This window comes from Maniola jurtina, chromosome 22, assembly GCF_905333055.1.
Source record: "Maniola jurtina chromosome 22, ilManJurt1.1, whole genome shotgun sequence".
Classification (NCBI taxonomy): Eukaryota; Metazoa; Arthropoda; class Insecta; order Lepidoptera; family Nymphalidae; genus Maniola; species Maniola jurtina.
In genome coordinates this window covers 7,191,611-7,213,172 of record NC_060050.1, presented here as the reverse complement: position 1 = coordinate 7,213,172, position 21,562 = coordinate 7,191,611, and the positions used below count along the sequence as shown (strand labels likewise).

Below are 21,562 nucleotides of genomic sequence, written 5' to 3'. Positions count from 1 at the left end.
TGAGTTCTAAGAGTTCGCTCACCCAGCATATTAGCAGCTTCCGTCTCATCGGGATCGAACCTGCCCGTGACCCGGTAATTGGGCGGAGTAGTGTCAGATTCCCGCGATGTCTCGTCCCCTTCCACGCCTGTACCACTTGAGGACAGGGATTTGCTGCTGCTTCTGGAACAAATGCGGTTTTATTAGGCGAAAGAACTAACAGAGAGAGGTTTTAAATGAAAGTTTAAGGAGAATTAGGTTTCCAGCCAATATGACAGGAAATATATTTGAAAAAATTGTGTTTACACTCAGATACATTCTAATATGGATTGATGGTTTTGATTCTAAATCACCTAATTGGATTAAAAAAAGTTTTTCTTTTTTCTAAGATTCAATATCAAGTGACATTTTAACAACTCGATTTTTGACCTAGCTAGGGAGAATCTTCTTTCTTACTAGGTTTCTTCTCCCCACTTGAACATAACCGTCTGTTATATTTGAGACCTCTAGGTAAGGGAAGATGTGACGATTGGTGTGTGAAGGGGCTTAGCAAATAGAATATTTACAATTTTAGTCAAAATATTTTAACAGTGATCACCAATAACATCTTTGGAAATTCCAAAGGATCCGTAGCTGGTATGCAATGGGTCATAAAATATGGAATCGATAGCAAACAATTTATTCACTGAAAAAAAAAACAGCTGAGGGTGTAAAATGTTGATTGACACAAAATTGGCTTACCTTTGTTGTGGTGTATGAGTAGACCCTTGTGCCAGTGGAGTGTTAGAAGACCTCGTAACCCCTCTAAGAGAAAGATGTCTTGAACAAAATCCTCTCCTTTGGCTCTCCTTCGTGCACCCATCTTTAGAGCAGAGCCGTCGCCACTGCTTGCCGTTAAATTTCTTCCTTATACCGGTAGGCGTTGACACTACGTCGCCTTTCTTGTATTTGTGCGGAGTTGCCGCTTGAGATCTAAAACTGATGGTTTATTCCGTTTATCCACACCAAAACAACCACTGTAGGGTGTACAGTGGGAAACATTTATCCACCCCGGGGGACAGATTTGTATTTTTTAGTCGAGGGTGGATAAATAGACAAAGGTTTCTCAGTATATACCCTAGGATGGCTGTTTTAGGGTGGATAAACGGAATAAGCTAAAATAAGTATTCATTGTTGATTCAGATAAAGTAAATGATAACTTTTTTTTTTTAATTTTTAGACTAGCACTTGGCTGCAATCAGACCTACTGGCAAGTGCTAATGCAGCCTAAGATGAAGCGTGCTTGCCTAGAATATGCCTATTCACTCTTGACTTGAAGTAATGATATCAGTCAATGATTAAATGGAATTTATCTGGGATACATTACCGATAAGCATTATTATCTTATTTTAAAGAATATGATCAATATATATGTCAATTTGTAAATATGCCTATTACCTATCTATACTAATATTATGTATGCAAAAGTGAGTATATTTGTCTGTCTGATAGTTTTCCACAGTCCATCAGAGGAAAAATCCCATGGGATTTTTGAAACCACGGGCGTCATCTATTTTGTATAGAGATAGCTTGCATCCTAGAGGCGGATATAGGCTACTTTTTATCCCAGAAAATCAAAGGATTTTTTTTTGTTTTTGAAGCCAATCTCAAAAAGCAAAATAAACCTGATTTTCTTTTCTAATGCATCAAATATGCCATAACAAAGTCATACTTAAACAGATTTTAGCAGATCAAATGATATTAATAAGTCACAATTCCATAGTGAATTAAAGTTCCCCACTTTTCAGTTATAAAGATAATTGACAAAATGCAAGCTTTCCTCCAGCAGCATATAAAGGAGGGTGGCGGGAAGTGGCTGGATATATAAATAAATTTTATTTGAAAACTGAGGGCCGGGTATTGGGGCACCCCCTTGCCCCTTAGGAAAGCATCTGCCCAACTGACATGAAGTTTGTCTATAGTCCTGTAATCAAGTAATAAATAGAGTTAGTCACTTACCCAGGAGTAGGTGGTTGAGATCGTGGTGTGAGGCTGCCTTCAATGAGACTGGACGTACTGCCTCGACTTTGTAGACTACTTCGCTTGCTATTACTGCAATCTGAGCAACAATTATAATGAACTTTTATTCTACTCTTAAACATGTTGTTATTCAAATTATTTCTATAGTGCCTTAGTCTCAACTGTGAGTCTCTTGTGCTAATTATCTCCTGGTGCCCATGTAAGATACAGTTGGTGTTGCGTCAAAAGGTCTTCGACCTTGAACTTGCGCAGTGGGTGATATATCGATCTATTTGGCATCTCGTTAAAAGGCCTCTTGCCTTGTACCTGCGCAGTGGGTGCTTTATCATTGTATGGCTAGAGAGCCTATGCAATGACCAGAAAGATATGAAGTATGAAAGTAAGCTCATCCACATGTCCCAGTCACATGTCATGTTTTATTTAATCACAATCAAGTGAAAAGTGAAAAGTTGAGTGTTTGAAAGATCTAATATTTCGCTGGGCACTGGGCAAGCCTTGTCGTAGCCATCGAACGGCCGCAATCCATTGGACTATTGTCCAACGCCCACTGTCACTATTGGCGAGCTCGGCATCGGCGATGACGTCACAAGGCTGGATGTAACCTGCTTGTTATAAACAGTAACTCACCCATATGCGACGAGTCCGTGGGAAACATGATGTTTTCGCTGGGCAGGTCGTCGTCGCTCTCGCCGTAGTCGTCGAACGGCCGCGAGCCGTTGGACAACGCGCCCACCGTCACCATCTGTGAGCTCGGCATCGGCGATGACGTCACAAAGTGGTCCCCGCCCAGCGTGTACTGAAATGTGATGTTCTAGCGAATTTCGGGCCGGAAAAAAAAAGTTGTGCTCTATCTCGCTCATATATGGACAACAATATACCGTCGTTCGCCATAAAACCCGCGAATATCCGATGGCCACTTGATTGACGAATCCGCGATAATGTATACTGAAGCGTGTGGTACATTCGCGGTATTGCTTTTATTGTATTTTTGTTTATTTTTATATACAGCTCTTTTGACCATATTTTAAATACCCATTCGCGCTTTTGAACCTATCGATTAAAGAATGTTACGGGCGAAGCCGCGGGCATCCCCTAGTAATTTATAAACAATCAATTAAATTCGACGCTACCTCTTACACATCACTTACCGGGCCAGAAGACACATGATGCACCCTCATGTTATGCTGCGTCATCAGCGCGGGCGAAGCGTGCGACCCGGCGTCTTCGAGCTCGTCCGCCCACGGCGGTTGTAAGAGACGAATATCCGCCCGTTTTACTTCCACCATCTCCTTGCAAATGTTATCGCCGTCTGCCACCTGCTTGTGACGGTAGAGTTTGGTTAAAATATATAATTTTTTAAACCAATGTATAAGGATAACTTTAAACTTCCATAGGCGCATAGATACACAAAGTACTTTCGTGGCTTAATATAGATACCTCAATTCAAAATTGCACTAAATTTTTCCTACTCTGATACTTATTGAGGACTTTAATAAAGCTTGCTGACAATTGAGTTGCTTTTTAATATAAAATTAAGTTATTTGATGCTCGATTAATAAATCATTTACCAGCTAGAAATTAGAATCGAGGCTAAAACTATATTTCCTAAAGAATACCTCACGAAATGGGACAAAAAAAACCTTTCAAAATGTAGAAGGCAGAGTTATTCGCAGCTAGTTTTTGCGCTTCACAAGGTCATTTGTACAATCAGTTCTGTGATGCGTTTCAGCTAGGCATCTAAGCCGTCTCAGTTTTCACCGAACGCCGTATTGAGCGACAAAACCACAAAAAATTAAACCATAAAAAAAATTAATGTTTGAACACTTTTCAACCCAATTTTTGATCCAAGTTAGAGTTCCCATTCAGGACCAAAAAAATATTGAGTTAGTTGAAAAGGTGGTAGTATCATACCCCAAAGTTCATAAGAAAGGTCAGAGTCATTATGCAGACAATGGAGAGAGCTATGGTTGGAGTTTCTCTGTGATCAGAAAAGAAAATTCTCTGTGTGAAATCAGAAATGAGGAGAACCAGAGTAACCAAAATAGCTCTGCGGGTTGCAAAGCGGAAGTGGCATTGGACAGGCCACATAGTTCGCAAAACCGATAGACGCTGGGGTCCCAAGATGTAGGAACGGCGACCTCGCACCGAAAAGAGCAGCGGTGGAAGACCCCCATCAGGTGGATGGACGACATCAAGCGAGTCTCTGGGAGCCGCTAGATTCAGGCCGCGCAAAACCATGGCGTGTGGAAGTCCCTACAAGAGATCAATGTATGTGGACGTCTAGCGGTTGATGATGATGATAGTAATAATGCTCCATGCCTTGGAGAGTATGCGTCTGATCACTCGTCATATGAGATTGCCGTTCCATTGACGGTGAGGGAATAGAGAGTGCACTTATATGTTTCTGCAAACACTATATAAAATCTTCCGCATAGTTGGCTTGTCTCCCGCGCCGAAATTCGGGCAGAATATTGTCACCATTATCACTATAAGATTTCAGACAACAGGTGACCTAATTGACCGTCTAAATTTCCGCTTATAAAAACTTGTTTACGATGGTACCCAAGTTTAATAGCTTTAGATAATATCAAGTCTACTTTGGTAAGTACCTACCTATCATTGCAATCGCGGGACAGTTCACATAGCAACGACGAGAGTAACCATTTGAGCAGCCTCAGGTCGAGGTTACTCAAATAGATACGAAGCAGGTATACACCGTGTCACCAACTCACCTTAACTCTGATCCTAATAGGCGAACTGAGCACTTCAAACACAAGTCCCTCAACAAACACATTTTGCACACTTTCCCGGCTCAGGTCCGTAGTCCTCACAACACAAGGAGATCCTATCAACAAATGACTGAGCTGAGGGCTCGCATCACTGATCACATCGTACTTGTTCCCACCAAATATATCACTGTACTCGATTGGTTCATTCTCCTGTCCATCCAGCTCCACAACCACTTTGCAGCCGTCAGCTTGCCGTATAACCCCTGGTATGTACAGCCCACGTTGCTTGGCCAATATTCGATGGTCCCGCCATTCGGATAGGTCGATGTTTGGATAATGGAAGTCGAGTGGCGAAGAACGTTGGACTATTGGCGATGGTTGGAGAATTGTTGTTTGGTATGTTGGCGGTGTGTATTCCATTGGCGGAGGAGCTGATACGGACACAGTGATACACGTCCTTTCGGGTATACTGGTCATGCAGTTCCGCTCTATTTCCTCCAACTCGGATGGATTGAACTTTCGCTTCTTGGGTAGATTCCGCACAGGAGCCTGTACGGGTGGTGTTTGCTGCGCTTGGCTGTTGTTACTGCTCGCATTGCCTAGGTTGGTTGGATTGGCCATCGTTATGTTTGGCGTCGGATTTGTCGTAGATTGTGACAAGCTCACCGTCCCGACACTGCTGATTACAGACGCTGGTATCTAAAAAACGAAAAAAAAAAATTAGCCAAGAAAGAGTAAGCATACAAATTCATCAAATATTTACACTTCTGAGTTTCTGATATTTGCAACTAAGAATAAGCTCTTCGTTCGGTGTAGAAAACCTTCGATGACCGGCGTAATTGGCTAGTTAAGGCAGACTATGAGAACGCCTGCTCGTCTGCCAAATCGATAAGAAAAACTATCGAGTCCTTGGCGAAGGTGTGCAGCATTAATATTTAATGGAAATCGATGCATTACTTAGCATTAATGGCACCGTAATACGTTAGTATCATACACACTGAAGTTAATTAAACTAATTTTACATACAACATGATCTTTTTACTTTTTTTAAGTAAGAATTCCTAAAGCCATTTAGGCCAGGGGATTTCTGCGCTCAAAATTTGCCATAACTATCTACGCGGACAAGACGTTAAAAAAAACGAGAACCTTCTTAATTTTAGTGAGTTATTTGTCCTAGTTACTATAAAGTTAAAAACAGCTATAGGTATTAATCATTGCTTTAGTAACTATTCGATATTGTCGACATTCGAAACCCTTTTTTAGGGATTTGAATCATCAATGCTTGCTCATCAATTTCCGGGCAAAAGGTTGAGAGCGGTAAAGCATGCGAGGGGCGGTCGACTGCGGCTGCAAGGCGTCACCCGCAAGAGCCCTTGTCGCTATCACTAGTGGTTCATTACTCGTGAGTCAGAGCCTCGATATTCATAATACCTGTTCATCAATGTCTGGGTAGAGGTGTTGCGAGCGGTAGAGCGGCCGAGGGGCGGTCGGCTGCGGCTGCAAGGCGCCGCCCACGTGAGCCCGCTGCATCACCTTGCCGCTACCACGGGTCGCTCATTGCTTGCGAATTATAACCTGCAAGAAAATACTTATTTAAGTATATGGAGCCAATTACACTATTATCAGACGATACGCGATATCGCGATCCTGCATCAAGGAAATATTGATGGTATCGCAATATATCCGGATGTTTTTGTAAGTCTGCGACACGTCCAGAATCGCGATGCGGTATTTATATTGATAGTATAACACCCCTTTATGTCGTGTCAAGAGCAAGCTTCGAAATATGATGATGTCGAATGATCTATATACAAATTATACATAGATGAAATTATCATTTCGCAACATTTCAGGATGCTCCAGAGTTGAATTGAAAAGTAAGCAGAGTTAGTTTTAAAAGATTTGTGTGGTGGCGTGTATATTGATTGCTCCTTTCTCTGTATTCCGAACCAGTGGTAGATTATTTTGACGATTCAAAAGCACTTGTAAAAGTTTAATTGAATAAAAATAATTTGAGTTTGAGTTTGAGTTTGAGTATGCTTACTTAGTAGGTAGGTAGTAGCGAATTAAGTTTGTTGTTTCTCTTTTTGATAGTTAAGTAGAATTTTATATTTTTATTCAACTTTGATTTGTAAGCGAAAGCTACTTAGTAAGTATTGTAAATTGTAATGATGAGTGATGTCGTAAGAAGATAGTACGTATTACTTAATTGTAAAGTAAGCATCAGATAAATTAAGTTGAAACCTAGGTAACTAAATCGAAACATTAAGCTATAGTAAGCTTACTATATTATTATCATCGATTCTGATTTTTAACCCCCCGACCTAAAAAGAGGGGTGTTATAAGTTTGACGTGTGTATCTGTGTATTATCTGTCTATGGCATCGTAGCTCCTAAACGAATGAACCGATTATAATTTAGTTTTTTTTTGTTTGAACGGTGGCTTGATCGAGAGTGCTCTTAGCTATAATCGAAGTAAATCGGTTCAGCCTTTTGAAAGTTATCGGCTCTTTTCTAGTTTTCTTATAGAGGTTTTTGTGTCGGGGGCTTTTTAAATTTTGAGTTATAAACTTATAACCCTAAATCAGTTAGGTACTTCGTTAGTTACTTAATTATTACTTAAGAATATTTCATTTTTATGATATACTTAAGTGTATTATGTACATAAAAGTTATAATATACCTACTATGAATATATAGATTCATCCTATATAATATAACAAGTGTAAATTAAAAATTTATAACACCCCCGACAAGTGAAGGTTACAGTAACTAGGAAAGACCTGATAACTTTTAAATTTTTAACCGATTTTCTTGGACTATTCCGCGCCTACGATTCAAAGTATCTGAGTTTTCCAAAACAACATTTTCAAATAAATAATTATGGCATGGCAACGCTCATCTTGACAGCTTGACATTTGTCAATTGACATATTATTATGAACCTAACGGTTATCTAACCTTCTTTTCTACAAGAAAACTAGAAAAGAGCTGATAACTCTTAAACGGCTGAACCATTTTTTTTGGATTATAGCTAAGAACACTCTCGATCAAGCCACCTTTCAAACAAAAAAAAGTAAATTAAAATCGGTTCATTCGTTTAGGCGCTACGATGCCACAGACAGATACACAGATACACAGATACACAGACACACAGATACACAGATACACACGTTAAACTTATAACACCCCTCTGTTTGGGTCGGGGGTTAAAAACGGTAGTAGGTATTACCTACTAGGTAAATAACTTTCAAAACATACTTTCTTCATATTATATTATTGTATATGGAAAAACTAAATATAGAAACGTATAATTCAGTAATTAGCAGTTTCAGGTTTGTTTTTACGTCATTATCTAAATGGTTACCTACCATTTACGTGAGATTAAGGTACAGCAAAAATAACTTATTTAAATTCATATAACTTTATTTCATACTGTGCCAATTATGCTGCTATAGAAATGATAGACTTCACTAGGAATATATCTAGATATATCTATTATATCTGGCATAACAAGATATACATATATATCTATGTAAACCTAATATGAGTGTATGAATCTATTCTACTTTGTTGAACCTATTCTACTCTCATTACAAACTCTCACCAAGGGTCACTGGTATTAGAGATCTCTTTAAATACTTAGAGATAAATAAATGCTTCCCTGTTTACTTTTTCCTTTATTGTTACGACGTTTTGGTACAAATAAAAAAATAAAATAAATAAAAATAAAATGTAAGAATAGGCAGGTGAATGAGTTTTTAATATCATTTTCGAGTGGAAATGTCAAGACGAGGCAATAAACCCTAAAGCCGATTTAGGTTAGTCTGAAAGTAAACAGATAGAGTATCCATATTACGTACCTATGACACTTGTCTTACTTGTAGGTAGGTAGGTACCTACTACTTAGCTTTGCATTGTAGATACATAAGAATTATTGGCGTCATCTAATCACACTGTACCTACGTACTTCTTAGTCATATCAAACGATGCTATCCATATAATAAAATCTTATCAAAACAATTTGGCACCTTTCTGAATGACGCTTATCAGGCACGAATTTACAAACGTAAAATACTTAGCTAACTCAGTGTTCACATCAAAATACAAAACATCAGTCCCGCTATTTAAATATGTATGAAAAATTTCCAGTACTAACTCTTAGATGTGAGTTAGCTATTTTGGTTTAATTCGAAATAGATTTAGTCTGGATCAATAACCTGGGATAAGAGGATGGCCCTTTGAAACAAGAATGACATTCTTGGCCACATAATTAACTAGATGATGCGATCTTGGTCCACATAGATTCCGGTTTTCAAAAATCTCGTGGAAAACTCTTTGATTTTCCGGGATATAAAGTAGCCTATGCCCGCCTACAGGCCGGGTATCTCTGTACCTTTCGTTAAGATCAATTCAACGAATGAGCTGTGAAGACTAATATTAATTTATAGATGTAACTATGTAGTAAAGTATAATTAATAATATGTGGTTGACGTAGTGGGTAGCGCGTATATTATTACTATATTTATATTATTACTGTTTTTTTTCCAAGCACTGCGTGCTACCGTTTGTTGATCCGAAAAATAAATAAATAAAAATAAATAAATAAAAGACGTAGACACACTTTCGTATATAAAATTGCTATGGATGACGAAATTGTGAGTAAGTGAAGATGAAGACACTTATTTCTTAATGAACCTCCTTATGGGAAGTATAAAATTTATCTTGTAAATCTGTTAAGCGACGGATTGGCCATCTTTTAAACGTCGCTGCTGCAGAATGAGAATAAGAAATAAAACAATAAAGACTTGAATAAAATCTGCTATTTGCCCAATCCATAATAAGGCTTCTGTACTACTTAAACAAAACATAATTCACAGATGGGAGATGTTAATTAATCTGTGAAGTTGATGTTTAAAATTGAAAGAAAACTAATGCACTTTTATATAAAAAAACCGGCCAAGTGAGAGTCGGACTCGCGCACTGAGGGTTCCGTACTCGGGTATTTTTCCCACATTTTGCACGACAAATCAAAAACGGTTATACATAAACATAAATAAAAATCTGTTTTAGGATGTACAGGTAAAGCCCTTTCATATGATACCCCACTTGGTATGATTATCTTATTTTGAAAATTGAAACACATTTTAATTTTTTTTTAATGATGTAACCACAAATTCGCGGTTTTCAGGTTTATTCCTGTATTTGTGCTATAAGACCTACCTACCTACCAAATTTCATGATTCTAGGTCAACGGGAAGTACCCTACAGGTTTCTTGACAGACACGACGGACAGACAGACAGACAACAAAGTGATCCTATAAGGGTTCTGTTTTTCCTTTTGAGGTACGGAACCCTAAAAACTTCATGAATGGACCTACCTACTTATTTGTATTATCGTGTTATTTGAATCTGCGACGGATAGATTATCGCATTAGTATAATATTGAAATCCATTAAAATTGCCAGTAAACATGACGAACACAAAAGAATCTCCGACATTTTAAACCCATACAAAACACCGCGTAACAAAAACGTTAGAACACCACAAAAGGTGTGATTATTTTGAATGACATGTGCGTGAGCGTTGACTTCTACGAGCTAGTAACTACAGGTAGCTCTAGCAATTTATTTTTATGAAACACGAAAACGAAGCGTACGCTCTTGCTTAGCAACGAAAGGGTGGGACCGTTCTTTGTGGTTTTTTGCAACTTTTTTCGAAAAGGGGCGGCTGAGACTGGAGCTTTCTTGTATGTCTAATGGTAATCTAATCGATACAGAATTACACGTGCTATTTCTAGAAAGGAATCCGTTATGACTATTTAAAAGCAGCTATTCTTTACAATGTTTCACCTGTCTAATGAAGGACGTTTCAAGATACAACTAGTTAACTACAATACTCATTAAATTGATCAACATTCCCAGTATTTAAAACGGTTGCATTAATACTGTTACATAGGTAACTAGCGAGGTAAGTGTACATGCATAGACCCTTAGAATAAAAACCCAGCATAGACCATATGAATATAGAAATATATACAAATACAGAAGTCATCAATTCAATTGCCTTTTCTCCCAGATAAGTGTTTTTCACCTTAATTTAACTAGTACCTAGTAGGTAATAAAAGTTTTAGGTGAGAAATAATCGAGCTTAAACCTGTAAACAGATTAGGTATGTAGCTTTCTAAAAATCGTCTCACATTAAGAACTTAATTTTATTTACTTTCTAAATGTAAGTAAACCTAGATTACTTGTATTCAAAAAATCTAACATTTATTTCATGTAGCGCAATTACTTACTAGCTGTCGTCTCTACGTCTATGACTCTACCACTGGCCACTGCACCGATCTGGAATGCAGATTCTACTGATATTTTTGCTGATCCTTCAACATTCAAGAGTAACAGTGGTTGGTGGAATAATAACTGCAAGCATAGGTACATGTACATGCACAAGAGTTGAATTATTTTTTCCTATGTCAGTGAGGGAGGTAACTAACTAGGTATCTAATCTACTTTCCGAACCTGTGATTTAATCACTGACTTACATGAAAAACGGAATCCTTCTTTGTTTCAGTTTGTTTCTCATCGAAAAAAGGACACGACTTGATAAAACACAAAAGTATAATAATGATGCAAGTTTGAAATAAATTGTTATCAATACAGACCGTGATACAGATAAACGCTTAGGATTGACCGACGTAACACCTATTTCACAATGGAATCGCCTAGTTAGATTGGTAGTTCGCAGAACTTGCGAGCTGAGGCAAGTTCCGACATGTCCATGGACAGTGTAAGCTAACCATCATCTTTAAGATCAAATCAAGACAAGATGAAAACCATAGAATGCCAGCCGTTATGAAAATTACCTATTTATTCAAATACAGCGACATAATGTAAATCCGTCTTTGTTCAAATAGATTTTATAGAACTTGAGTTTATAGAAAAAGGCAAAATAATTTCATAGAACAGGAACAGAAAGAGTAAGTATAACTTAATATTCAAAAACCCCCTACACAAAAACCTCTAAGTATAAGAAAACTAGAAAAGAGCTGATAACTTTCAAACGGCTGAACCGATTTTATTCGATTATAGCTAAGAACACTCGATCAAGCCACCTTTCAAACAAAAAAAAAACTAAATTAAAATCGGTTCATTCGTTAAGGAGCTACGATCCCACAGATAAACACGTCAAACTTATAACACCCCCTCTTTTTGGGTCGGGGGTTAAAAATGGTTGATTTGCAATTCTCATAAAAAGAAAAGCCTGGCTGCATTCAAAATTTTGATAGGTAGTTACTTAAGTAGGACTTTAAATTTAACCTAAGTACGAAGTAGGTATGACAAACTTGAATTTGAAACTTTGAAAATATTTCGGGCAACAGAACATGAACCAGCGGGCACCGACTCAAAACCTAATTGAAGTGGGAAGACCTGACCACACAATTATACATGGTTAGTCTACACATTATAGAGCAAGTCGAAAAGGCCTTGATAATGTGCTAGCTTGTTTATAAATCCTCACTTAGTCATGGGTGAAGGATTATTTACGAGATAACAAACGCATCTAAATATTGGTTCGCGTTTTTACGAACGGCGGAGGCAAAAGTTAACAGGTAGGTATATTTATCGTTTTTTAACTTTTATTACAGTTTGTGCTGGGAAGTGTGGGATAAGCACCTTTGTATTTTTAGGGTTCAGTACTAAAGAAGTAAAAACGGAGCCCAATTAATGTCACTCTGCTGTCTGTCTGTCCGCGTGTCACAGGTATTTAGACGAAATACGAGTATGTTACAAACTTGAAATTTTGGTATTTGGTGTAGAACGATGACCCAAAACCAAATATCGAATTAGAAATTCAATTAAATTTTCTTTTAGCGGGCTCCTATACATGAAAACATATAATATTAAATAGACCCAAGCCTTGAAGGTATTTTAACCTAAATGATGTCATGCTGAAATCCTCATTGATTTGAAGTTATTGACCGAAAAACACAAAGCTTGAATGAACGGTCGACTAAAGTACACGAAGTCTTACAACTTACAACGATGCTCAAATCCGGGAAACCCGAAACGTTCAACATAATATGGTATCCATAATTTGACTCAACATGGTTCGCATGGCTTGCGGCAACCATGCAACAACACAAATTAATTGAATAGGTAGGTAAGGTAGTCACCTAAATCGTTTATCTAAATATTTTAAAAAGAAGACATGACTGACTGACTGATTTAGTAACGCACATCTACTCAGGAATAATGTACTTTTCTACTGGTGAAAGAACTTTCAAAATCAGTTCAGTAGTTCCAGAGATTAAGAGGGGTCTCTCCGTCACTCGCTCCATACAAACGTAGTTCCAATTTCATTTGAATATTAAACAAACAAAGTCCATGAAATTTTGCAGACATATTCTAGAAACTAATGTCTATGCCTGTGGTTTTGCAGATTTCTGTTAAAATATTCGGTTTCAAAGTTACGCGGTCTTAAAAATTCACATACAAATCTTTGAGCCTCAGTAATTTTAAAACTACATATTTTTAGAAAAATCTAAAACACCACAGGCACAGATATTAGTTTCTTGAATATGTCTGCAAAATTTCATGGACTTTGGTTGCTTAATATTCAAATGAAATTGGAACTACGTATGGAGTAAGTGACGGAGAGAGCCCTGTTAACAAGAAAACAAACTTTTCCTCTTAATAATATTAGTATAGAAGTATAGATTACTTATTATGTAAGTACTGTTAGGAGTCTCAAGGGCTTGAGAAAAATGCTAATTGCTACATCAGACAATACGAATCACCGTTAAAGCACTACGCCACTAAGCTCTTACAACGGCACAGCAGAACAATAACTGTACAATTAGTGAGCTGATGTGATCACTGATCAATGATTATGCAACTGAATAGTTAAAATGTATACTAATAAATAAAATTAGAGTGTCTGTCTGTAATTTCAAAATGAACTACCTCATATTAAGCTCATATGGTTATTTGAACGATACCACAACTGAATCACACGTTTTTAAAATTTTAACGGGCTAATCTTCGGAACGACTGAACCGATTTTAATGGGATTCTCTTAAACAAGTAGAGGATTGACCAGGGAGTAACATAGGCTACTTTTTTAACCGACTTTCAAAAAGGGAGTTGTGTTTTTCTACCTATGCACACTGAAATCTCCGTGATTTCTGAACGGATTTGCGTATTTTTTTCTTAATCGATAAAGGAACTTTGCAACATTGTTTCATCATAAAAAATTTGGATTCCAACTCCTCAACCCTGATGCTGCAGGGGACCTGACCACCAAAACTGATGGGACTTAGACATTGTCGGATTCGGATTTAAAACGGATCCGTTTACATATTTTTTCGTGGTACAGAAACACGTTGCATCCCAGGGACGGGCTATTACGGATAGGCTACTTTGTTCTGGGAAATCAAAAGTTCCCACGGGATTTTTAGAAACCTAAATCCACGCGGGCGAAGCTGCGAGCATCAGCTAGTTTTAAAATAAAACTGATCAGTGCATTGTAGAGCACCGCCCAAGGTCCCTTTCTTCTCCATTTCTTCGTCATCTGTTAGGTCAAACAAGACAGCATTTTGACGAGAAGTACATATTTTGCAGAATGAACCACTGCACTTTCTTCAACTAAGTAGGTGGCTATTATGGAGTAAATTATTTATTGAAAAATCGGACCAGACATTCGATTAAGTACCTACCTATGTAAGTATAATATTCTGGTTTTTAGAGTTCGATAACTACGGATTTACTAATGAACTTGTCATCCTTCGAAACTCCGGAGTTATACCAAAACCGGAATTCCGGAGCCCTAGCCATGTTATAGCGTAATGTAGTTTTTACCTATCTCTAATTTAAATATTTGGTAAACGCGAACAAGTTGCGCTAATCCTATAAATTATCATTAGATGAATTTGTTTGTTGATAAGAATTCTTCTGAGCTAGCTTTAAACCTACCTCTACACAGTAAAATGTAGAATACCTAGGTAAGTAATATTTAAAGAAATGACGCATGTTAGTATGTGTAGTCTGTACCTACATGAAAAATTTCTATAGATGAACAATGTGAGAGATTCCTAGAAATGAAATCACTCCCTGATAAATTAAACAGTGTTCAGTATTTTGTGCCATCGTTTTTAAGATCTATTTAAAATTGAATAACTAAACATTATACTTAACTTGGAACCTGAAAAAATAGACTCGTGAAAATTGTGAAAAAGGTACCTACTGCCTGGGTAAATAAATTATTTACACAATTATTATAAGTACTTAAATAGGGCACTGGATAAGCAAGGTAAAATATTTAAGCCTCTATAGCTCAACGGTCAAAGGAGCGGACTGAAATCCGAAAGGTTGCCGGTTCAAACCCCATCCGTTGCACTATTGTCGTACCTACCCCTAGCACAAGCTTTACGCTTAGTTAGAGGGGAAGGGCGAGTATTAGTCAGCATGATAAACTTGGCTCATATTCTTTTTAAGAAAAAAAAAAATATCACGCTGGCCATACACGATCAAGTTTACCGTCAAGTTTACCGTCCAGTAAACTTGACGCGGTAAACTTGACGGTGTATGGCTATCAGTGTGCATGACAAGTCGACTTGTCAGAGCACACTGATAGCAAGTTTACTGGACGCCCCTCTTGAAATCAGCTGCAAACTTGAAGATAAACTTGATCGTGTATAACCAGTGTAAGAGGCAGGATTCTTGCATTATTATATAACTAATAACTATACATTGCATTGTCAAAAATAAATAAATTAGAGGAAAATTGATGGTACTTAACTAAAAACTATTTTTAAAATGGACTAAATTAAGATGTGGTTTTTGCCTAGCCTATCTCGGAGCTAACGTGTAGAATGACGCAAGTTGTCGTGCGTAAAAAATACCACCTCACAATAATTATAATGCTAAAGAGCATTCTTAGAAGTTAAATCATTTCCGGACGAATGGTAGGTACAGTGAGAAACTGAGAACATAATAGCTATGTAGCAATTGTAATAACTGGTTATATTGGCTGTTTTAGAAGAAATTTTCTGATAAAGTCCTGGTCAGACACAACGCACAGTGACGCGTGACTGGAACAGCATGGCAGGTATTTACAAGCGTATATTGCACGCAAATCAAGTAGTCTAATAACGAGACATATTAATTAATTTGCAAACAATCAATGTAATACTAAACATTGAATCGCGTAGTTCACACATCACGCATCTCGCTCTTGTGTATATCTCATCCCTTTAATGTTTATTGCAATAGCATGCTCTTACGCTCGACTTGAAATGACTATGGAGAGCACTCTTAAGGAGCCGCTTTGGAGTCGCTGCCGACGCTGTTACGCATCGAGGTCTTCGTATTCGTGTCTGACCATGGCTTTACTGTAATAATTAAAATTGGGTCCTCACCCAAATTCATTTAGGATAAGAATCCCAGAAAGTCAAGGTTTTACCATAGAATTTTTAAAAACTTAAATCCATAAGGATAAAGTAACAGGCATCTAGTAGGGTTATAAATAAGTTGGTACCTAGAACAGAGATGGAAAGTCCCATAAGGATATAATATTTTACATGGCATAATATTGTATATTAAATCTTTGAAAAGAGCAACCGCCGAGTTTCTTGCTGGTTCTTCTCGGTAGGAAAGGCATTCCGAACCAGTGGTTGATGCTTTTGATGATTCAAAAGAACTTGTAAAAGTCTAATTGAATAAAAATATTTTGAATTTTGAATTTTTTTCAGTCCAAAGGAAAATGAGAATCCTATAATGGTGAAGTCTAGGTTAAAAGTAACCTGAAAAATATTAAGTGAAAGCTGTACAAGTTCAAGAAAAGTTTCAGAAGTAAGTAATGTGTTGCAGCCACTGTACTAGCGGGCCGCTCTGACTTCATCCGGGTTCTGACTATAAATATATTATACTTATTAATATATAGCCTACGTCCCTCTGGAATAATTTTCTTTCAAATGGTAAACGATTTTTCAAATACTGTGCAGTGATTTTGGAGATTACCCTCAATCCACATATGCACAAACTCACAAAATTCACACTCTTTCTTTAGAATATTACCTAGTAGGTAGTATAGCTATATTGAATTCAAGGGGCTTTACAATAAAGGCCCCTGAGTAAGGACAAAGAAAAGGATAGGTATAGGCTAATTTTTCCCTGCAACTTTGTGTGTTGATTTAGGTTTTCAAAGATCCTGTTGAATTGTGAATTTCTTAAAATACTTCCTCTTTCTTTTTGGGGGTATGAAAAACTCCAAATTTCTAGACCTAGAGGGTTAAGCCGTAGAATGTGAGTATAGTAGATGTATGAATGTAGGTAGATATGATTTACAATTTTATTATTAAGTAAATAAATATGATAGAAATATTTTAATATCTATGCATAACATTAATCACAATAGCCTTACAATTATCCTTCCTTGTAGGTAAATAATATGTACAAATATATATTGTAAAAAAAAACTGTGATAATAACTAGTGAATCAAATTGTTTGTTTATAGCTACAAATGAACATAGTAGAGCTATTTTATTCATAGTAAAGAATAATATGGTTCCTATGTGTGCATGGTCTATCTATCAGCACAATAACAAAGAGCTGCAGAAAGAAAGTATTGCACTTACAGTACAGGGGCATCACCAACTCCATAGCAAGTGCATGATTATTTATAAACATTTCATGTAGCAAGGCTGCCAGTGCATTTTGTAGTTAGTGTAATCAGCTGATAAGCGCGATATGGCGACTGGCCGCGAGCGACGTACGGCAGGTTGCATACTGTAGGCGCATGCTTAGATTCTAGTCGAAATCAATTTTGCCCGGCCCGCACTCAAGTCTCGACGCGAATACGTCGAGTTGGCTTTAGCACCTCGCGGCTCAACACTATGACTAATGATATAAGCAGCGTGCCGTGATACCGTCGCCCTGGCCCTGCGTACAGCGGACTGTAAACCACGACTGCGCCACACGATGCACAAAATCGAATACCATTACTTATTCACTGATGCAAGATTATTGTCGTGTGCGGCCTACATGCGCACAACGTCTCGCTATGTTCTACTGGTGCTACTCCCTCGAATCAACTCACCGTCGCTTTCCATTGTCGCGAGCACGACGCACATTGTAAACAATTAAACCACATAATAAAACAAAATGGATGTCCGCCTCGCCCGCACCGAGATGAGAAATTTTATGAGCAATCCGAACACCTCTAAAGTTGTAAAACGTTGTTACTATCCTGCTGTCGTAGTATTTCGGAAGCCCCCCACCAATTTATTATCTGCCTTCACTGCACATTAATCGTTCACCGTCACAAAGAATAAGAAATATTTACACTTGCACCGAGAAATTCCACGATTAGAATAAGTAAATAACGTTCTGCACCAATTTTATGTCCACTTGAAAATTATAATCATTGCATTGCAGCGTTTGACAAATCGAGACAAAACACCCACACTAAAAAAATCTACATGGCAACTACACGGCGACTGGCCTGGCCTGGCCCATAATAATTTCCACTCGAACGTGTTCCTATTTCGCTCGTTCACCATTCATTTAATTATTTCTCAATACGAGTGAGTGAGATAGAAATGTATAAATATTTCCTATGTATGAATAGAATCGGTGTTGTGAAGTGTCCCTTCCCGGCACTGCCCGAAACAGAGTTGAATGGACCCGAGACGCGCTTAACCATTGGATCGATGACGGTCACGTGACATAAATACATCGCGCCGCGCTTACGCCCCGCGATTTTTAAATACGTCGTTAATGCGTCCGTGTATTGTTGAACTGTGCTATTGTACACTGACTAGGATAAACGTACCTATAAACCTTAATACACTGTAGGAATTAAATTATAAAAAACTTATCGTAAAACGCTTTAGTGCTGTGATTCAGCCTCCTACAAAGAGCAAGTTTTTAGAAAAGTCGATCCAAAAGGCACCATTTGTCAGCTCTCCCATAGTTATGTAGTTGATGCCCGCGACTAAGTATTTAAAAATCGTGTGATTCAGTAATCCATTATCATCATCAATAACCGATAGACGTCCACTGCTGGATATAGGGCTCATTTTATTGCAGTTTAAATAATCATTAAGATAATTATTTCGAAACATGGACATTTCAATCTCATTTACTAGTATATGTACTAGTTTTTGAGCATGGTACAAATGCAATTTATAGTCCAAGTTATTTCTGGATAAAGATTTCGAATGGTGAAAGAATTATTAAAATTGGTTCAATAGTTTCAGAGTTTATTGATTACAAACAAATCTTTCCTCTTTATAATATTAGTACAAATAGATCAAAGGTATCAGAAAAAACAAAGACACAACAGGGTTTCATAATTATGTTTATTGTGTACGAAAATACATCCTACATACTTAAAATTAAGTAATGACTATTATACTTAATTTCGATTGATAAAATAAGATTTTTCAATTTTATCTGTATACACAGTCAACTTAAACTGAGTGTTTTTGAACAGTTAATAACAAATATTTTTTTTCATCTCAATTAAAGTGCAACTTCATATTTTATTATCATGGTTTAAAATACACTATAGAAATATAATACTACTGCATTTATTTTATCAATACAAGCTATTATGAAATAAAAACTCTAATTTTTATTTATTTATGATTATAACATAAAACTTGTATTTTACAAGCAAAAGCTGTAATGTTAAAAACTTTATAATTTATGTAGGGCGCATAGACAATGTTTAAATGGAAGGAAGGAATAAATTGAGATAGTTAAGTATGTCTTATATGCCAAGGCCGAAGACGGAGACGATGCAGTACATGGTTTTGTTCTCCCAGCGCACTGTGCAGGAGCCGTCAGTGTTGTTGTCCCAGAAGCAGGAGGAAGCTGTATGTAGACCAGCGCCATTCTTCTGCATTATAGTGCACGTCACTGTAATAAAACATAAACATTGAAGTTTCTCTACATGATCAAAATCAAAAATGAAGAGATCCATAGGAGAACCAGAGTAAGCAACAGCTCAGATGTTGAGAAGCTGAGGGGAAATGGGCAGCACATAGTTCCAAAAGGTGTTGGCGTTAGAATGGTGAAAGTGCAGGGCCACTGGATCAATTTTGAAAAACAATATATATTGCTTTGCTGTGAAATTTTAACCAGGGTTTCAGGACCACCACCCATACCTCCATTCCATTTAAATCAAATTGATTGTGACTCATTCTATAGTGGAGCCAAAGTCACTACCAGATCTATAGTATAAAATGGAGTAATCTATATTTCATGCATGACTACTCTTCCGCAGTATTTATCTCAGGTGGACAGGTATATTGTTAAAATGTTGTTTTAATAGGAAGCTTTCAGTAGGTAACTGAGAAACTTTTCCTAATGGGTACTAGTATCAGCCGATTTTGATGGAAGTTTGGTAACCATAGGTACCGGTTGTTTTCCTTTTACTTACCAATGTATTTGTAAGGTTTTTGCAACTTTGTCAGCTGACTTAAACAGGATTCCACGACAGCCGAAGTCCATTGATTAACTTTATTGTGCTGATATGCAGTCCCTCCTATGGAATTTTCGATCGCCTCTTTAATAATTTTGCTCACATCGTCTACAATGAATTGATTCTGAAACACGCCATGTCGTTTATAATAACAATCGATGACTTTCTGATGAAAAGTTGTAATTCAATTTTCACTTACTTCTTCAGTTAAATCATTACACTCCTTCACCTCCATTGTTTAAAAACTGTAAATACTTGAGAGTTTTACGAGGATTCTAGAAAATATAAACAGCAAAATTTGACGCTATTGCAGGATCTTAAATTCACAACGATCTATAGATTATTTTACTCTATGGTCTATGCAAACCATATTATCACCATAGAGGCTAAAGTAAAGTTCACAACTGACAGGAAGGCGGCGCCACATGCTTGCAGCGAGAACGGGCAAGCCAAACACAGCATTCTGTGGTGTTTGCCCATGCTTGCCACCTATACTATTATTTTTGAACGGATAAATATTGTGAATAATGTGTTTAGTTTTATTTTCCTTAGACCTACCCTATAACACATGTTTCTTCTGATTCCGCCTCTACCTACGATATCATTGCCGGTTTTTTTAAATAAAAATAATGAGCAGGTGCACCACCTGATGTTAAGTGATTACCACCACCCGGCCATAAATATGTAACCGGCAGCCCGCAGCATCACATGAACCACCAATGCGTTGCCGGCCTTTAAGAAATTTGTTGGTTCACCCTTTGAATAATCAATACAATTCAATACAATACAATAATATTCTTTATTTACAAATGAGGGTGGAATAATTTACAGATTTTATAATTTTATAGTATCACCACATCACCACAAATCCAATGAATCCCATGTACAGACCGTTCACTCTAACTTGTCCCTTGCAATCATGTTGGTACTATTGCAGTTCACACAATAATCAACCCTAAGATCAAAGGAATAAAGCAAATGAGCAGTGGTGCCAACATAACGACAAGGGAAAAGTTACAGTGAACGGTCTGTAGTTAGTTATATGTAACGCAAACACCCCATCCAAGCTTGCTAGAGGCCAGTGCTTTTTGTCGCGAGCATGTTGATCTGCCAAAATAATGTTTGTGTTTGGGGACGTTATATAGGGGTCATTTAGGGATGGACCACAGATCAACAGAATTTGCCACAGATTAGTTAAGTTACAATAGCTTGTGATTTATAGTATTCATTCTTGTTCCAACAATGCATTGTAGCCAATAGTGAGCGAGCATCAACCAATCAGAGGTGTTAGGTGACATGATGGCATGATAGCCGTCATTCTAACGCAATCGAGCTGTGGCATAACTGT

General features: G+C 37.4%; 2 protein-coding genes across 8 annotated transcripts in view; both read right to left on the bottom strand.

The window, feature by feature from the left end:
- Nucleotides 1-18,398, bottom strand: part of LOC123876726 (putative transcription factor capicua) — a 42,102-nt gene extending 23,704 nt beyond the window's left edge. For 2 of the 7 annotated variants that reach the window (XM_045923045.1, XM_045923046.1), the window contains exons 1-8: nucleotides 17,824-18,395; nucleotides 6,159-6,302; nucleotides 4,731-5,426; nucleotides 3,147-3,314; nucleotides 2,626-2,794; nucleotides 1,978-2,077; nucleotides 721-951; nucleotides 23-162 (exon numbers count right to left, since the gene is read on the bottom strand). In XM_045923045.1, the coding sequence (XP_045779001.1) occupies nucleotides 23-162; nucleotides 721-951; nucleotides 1,978-2,077; nucleotides 2,626-2,794; nucleotides 3,147-3,314; nucleotides 4,731-5,426; nucleotides 6,159-6,257 (1,603 nt within the window). In that variant the 5' untranslated portion in view covers nucleotides 6,258-6,302; nucleotides 17,824-18,395. Of the gene's footprint in view, nucleotides 1-22; nucleotides 163-720; nucleotides 958-1,977; nucleotides 2,078-2,625; nucleotides 2,795-3,146; nucleotides 3,318-4,730; nucleotides 5,427-6,158; nucleotides 6,303-17,823 lie in introns of all 7 variants that reach the window. The other 5 variants (XM_045923042.1, XM_045923044.1, XM_045923039.1 and 2 more) reach the window with 5 other exon arrangements.
- Nucleotides 18,399-19,064: 666 nt separating this feature from the next.
- Nucleotides 19,065-20,574, bottom strand: LOC123876745 (dynein light chain Tctex-type). Its single transcript, XM_045923091.1, has 3 exons — nucleotides 20,414-20,574; nucleotides 20,173-20,338; nucleotides 19,065-19,649 (listed from the first exon to the last, which is right to left on the bottom strand). The coding sequence occupies exons 1-3, from the start codon at nucleotides 20,447-20,449 to the stop codon at nucleotides 19,501-19,503; spliced, it is 351 nt and encodes a 116-aa protein (XP_045779047.1). The 5' UTR covers nucleotides 20,450-20,574; the 3' UTR covers nucleotides 19,065-19,500.
- Nucleotides 20,575-21,562: the final 988 nt, after the last annotated feature.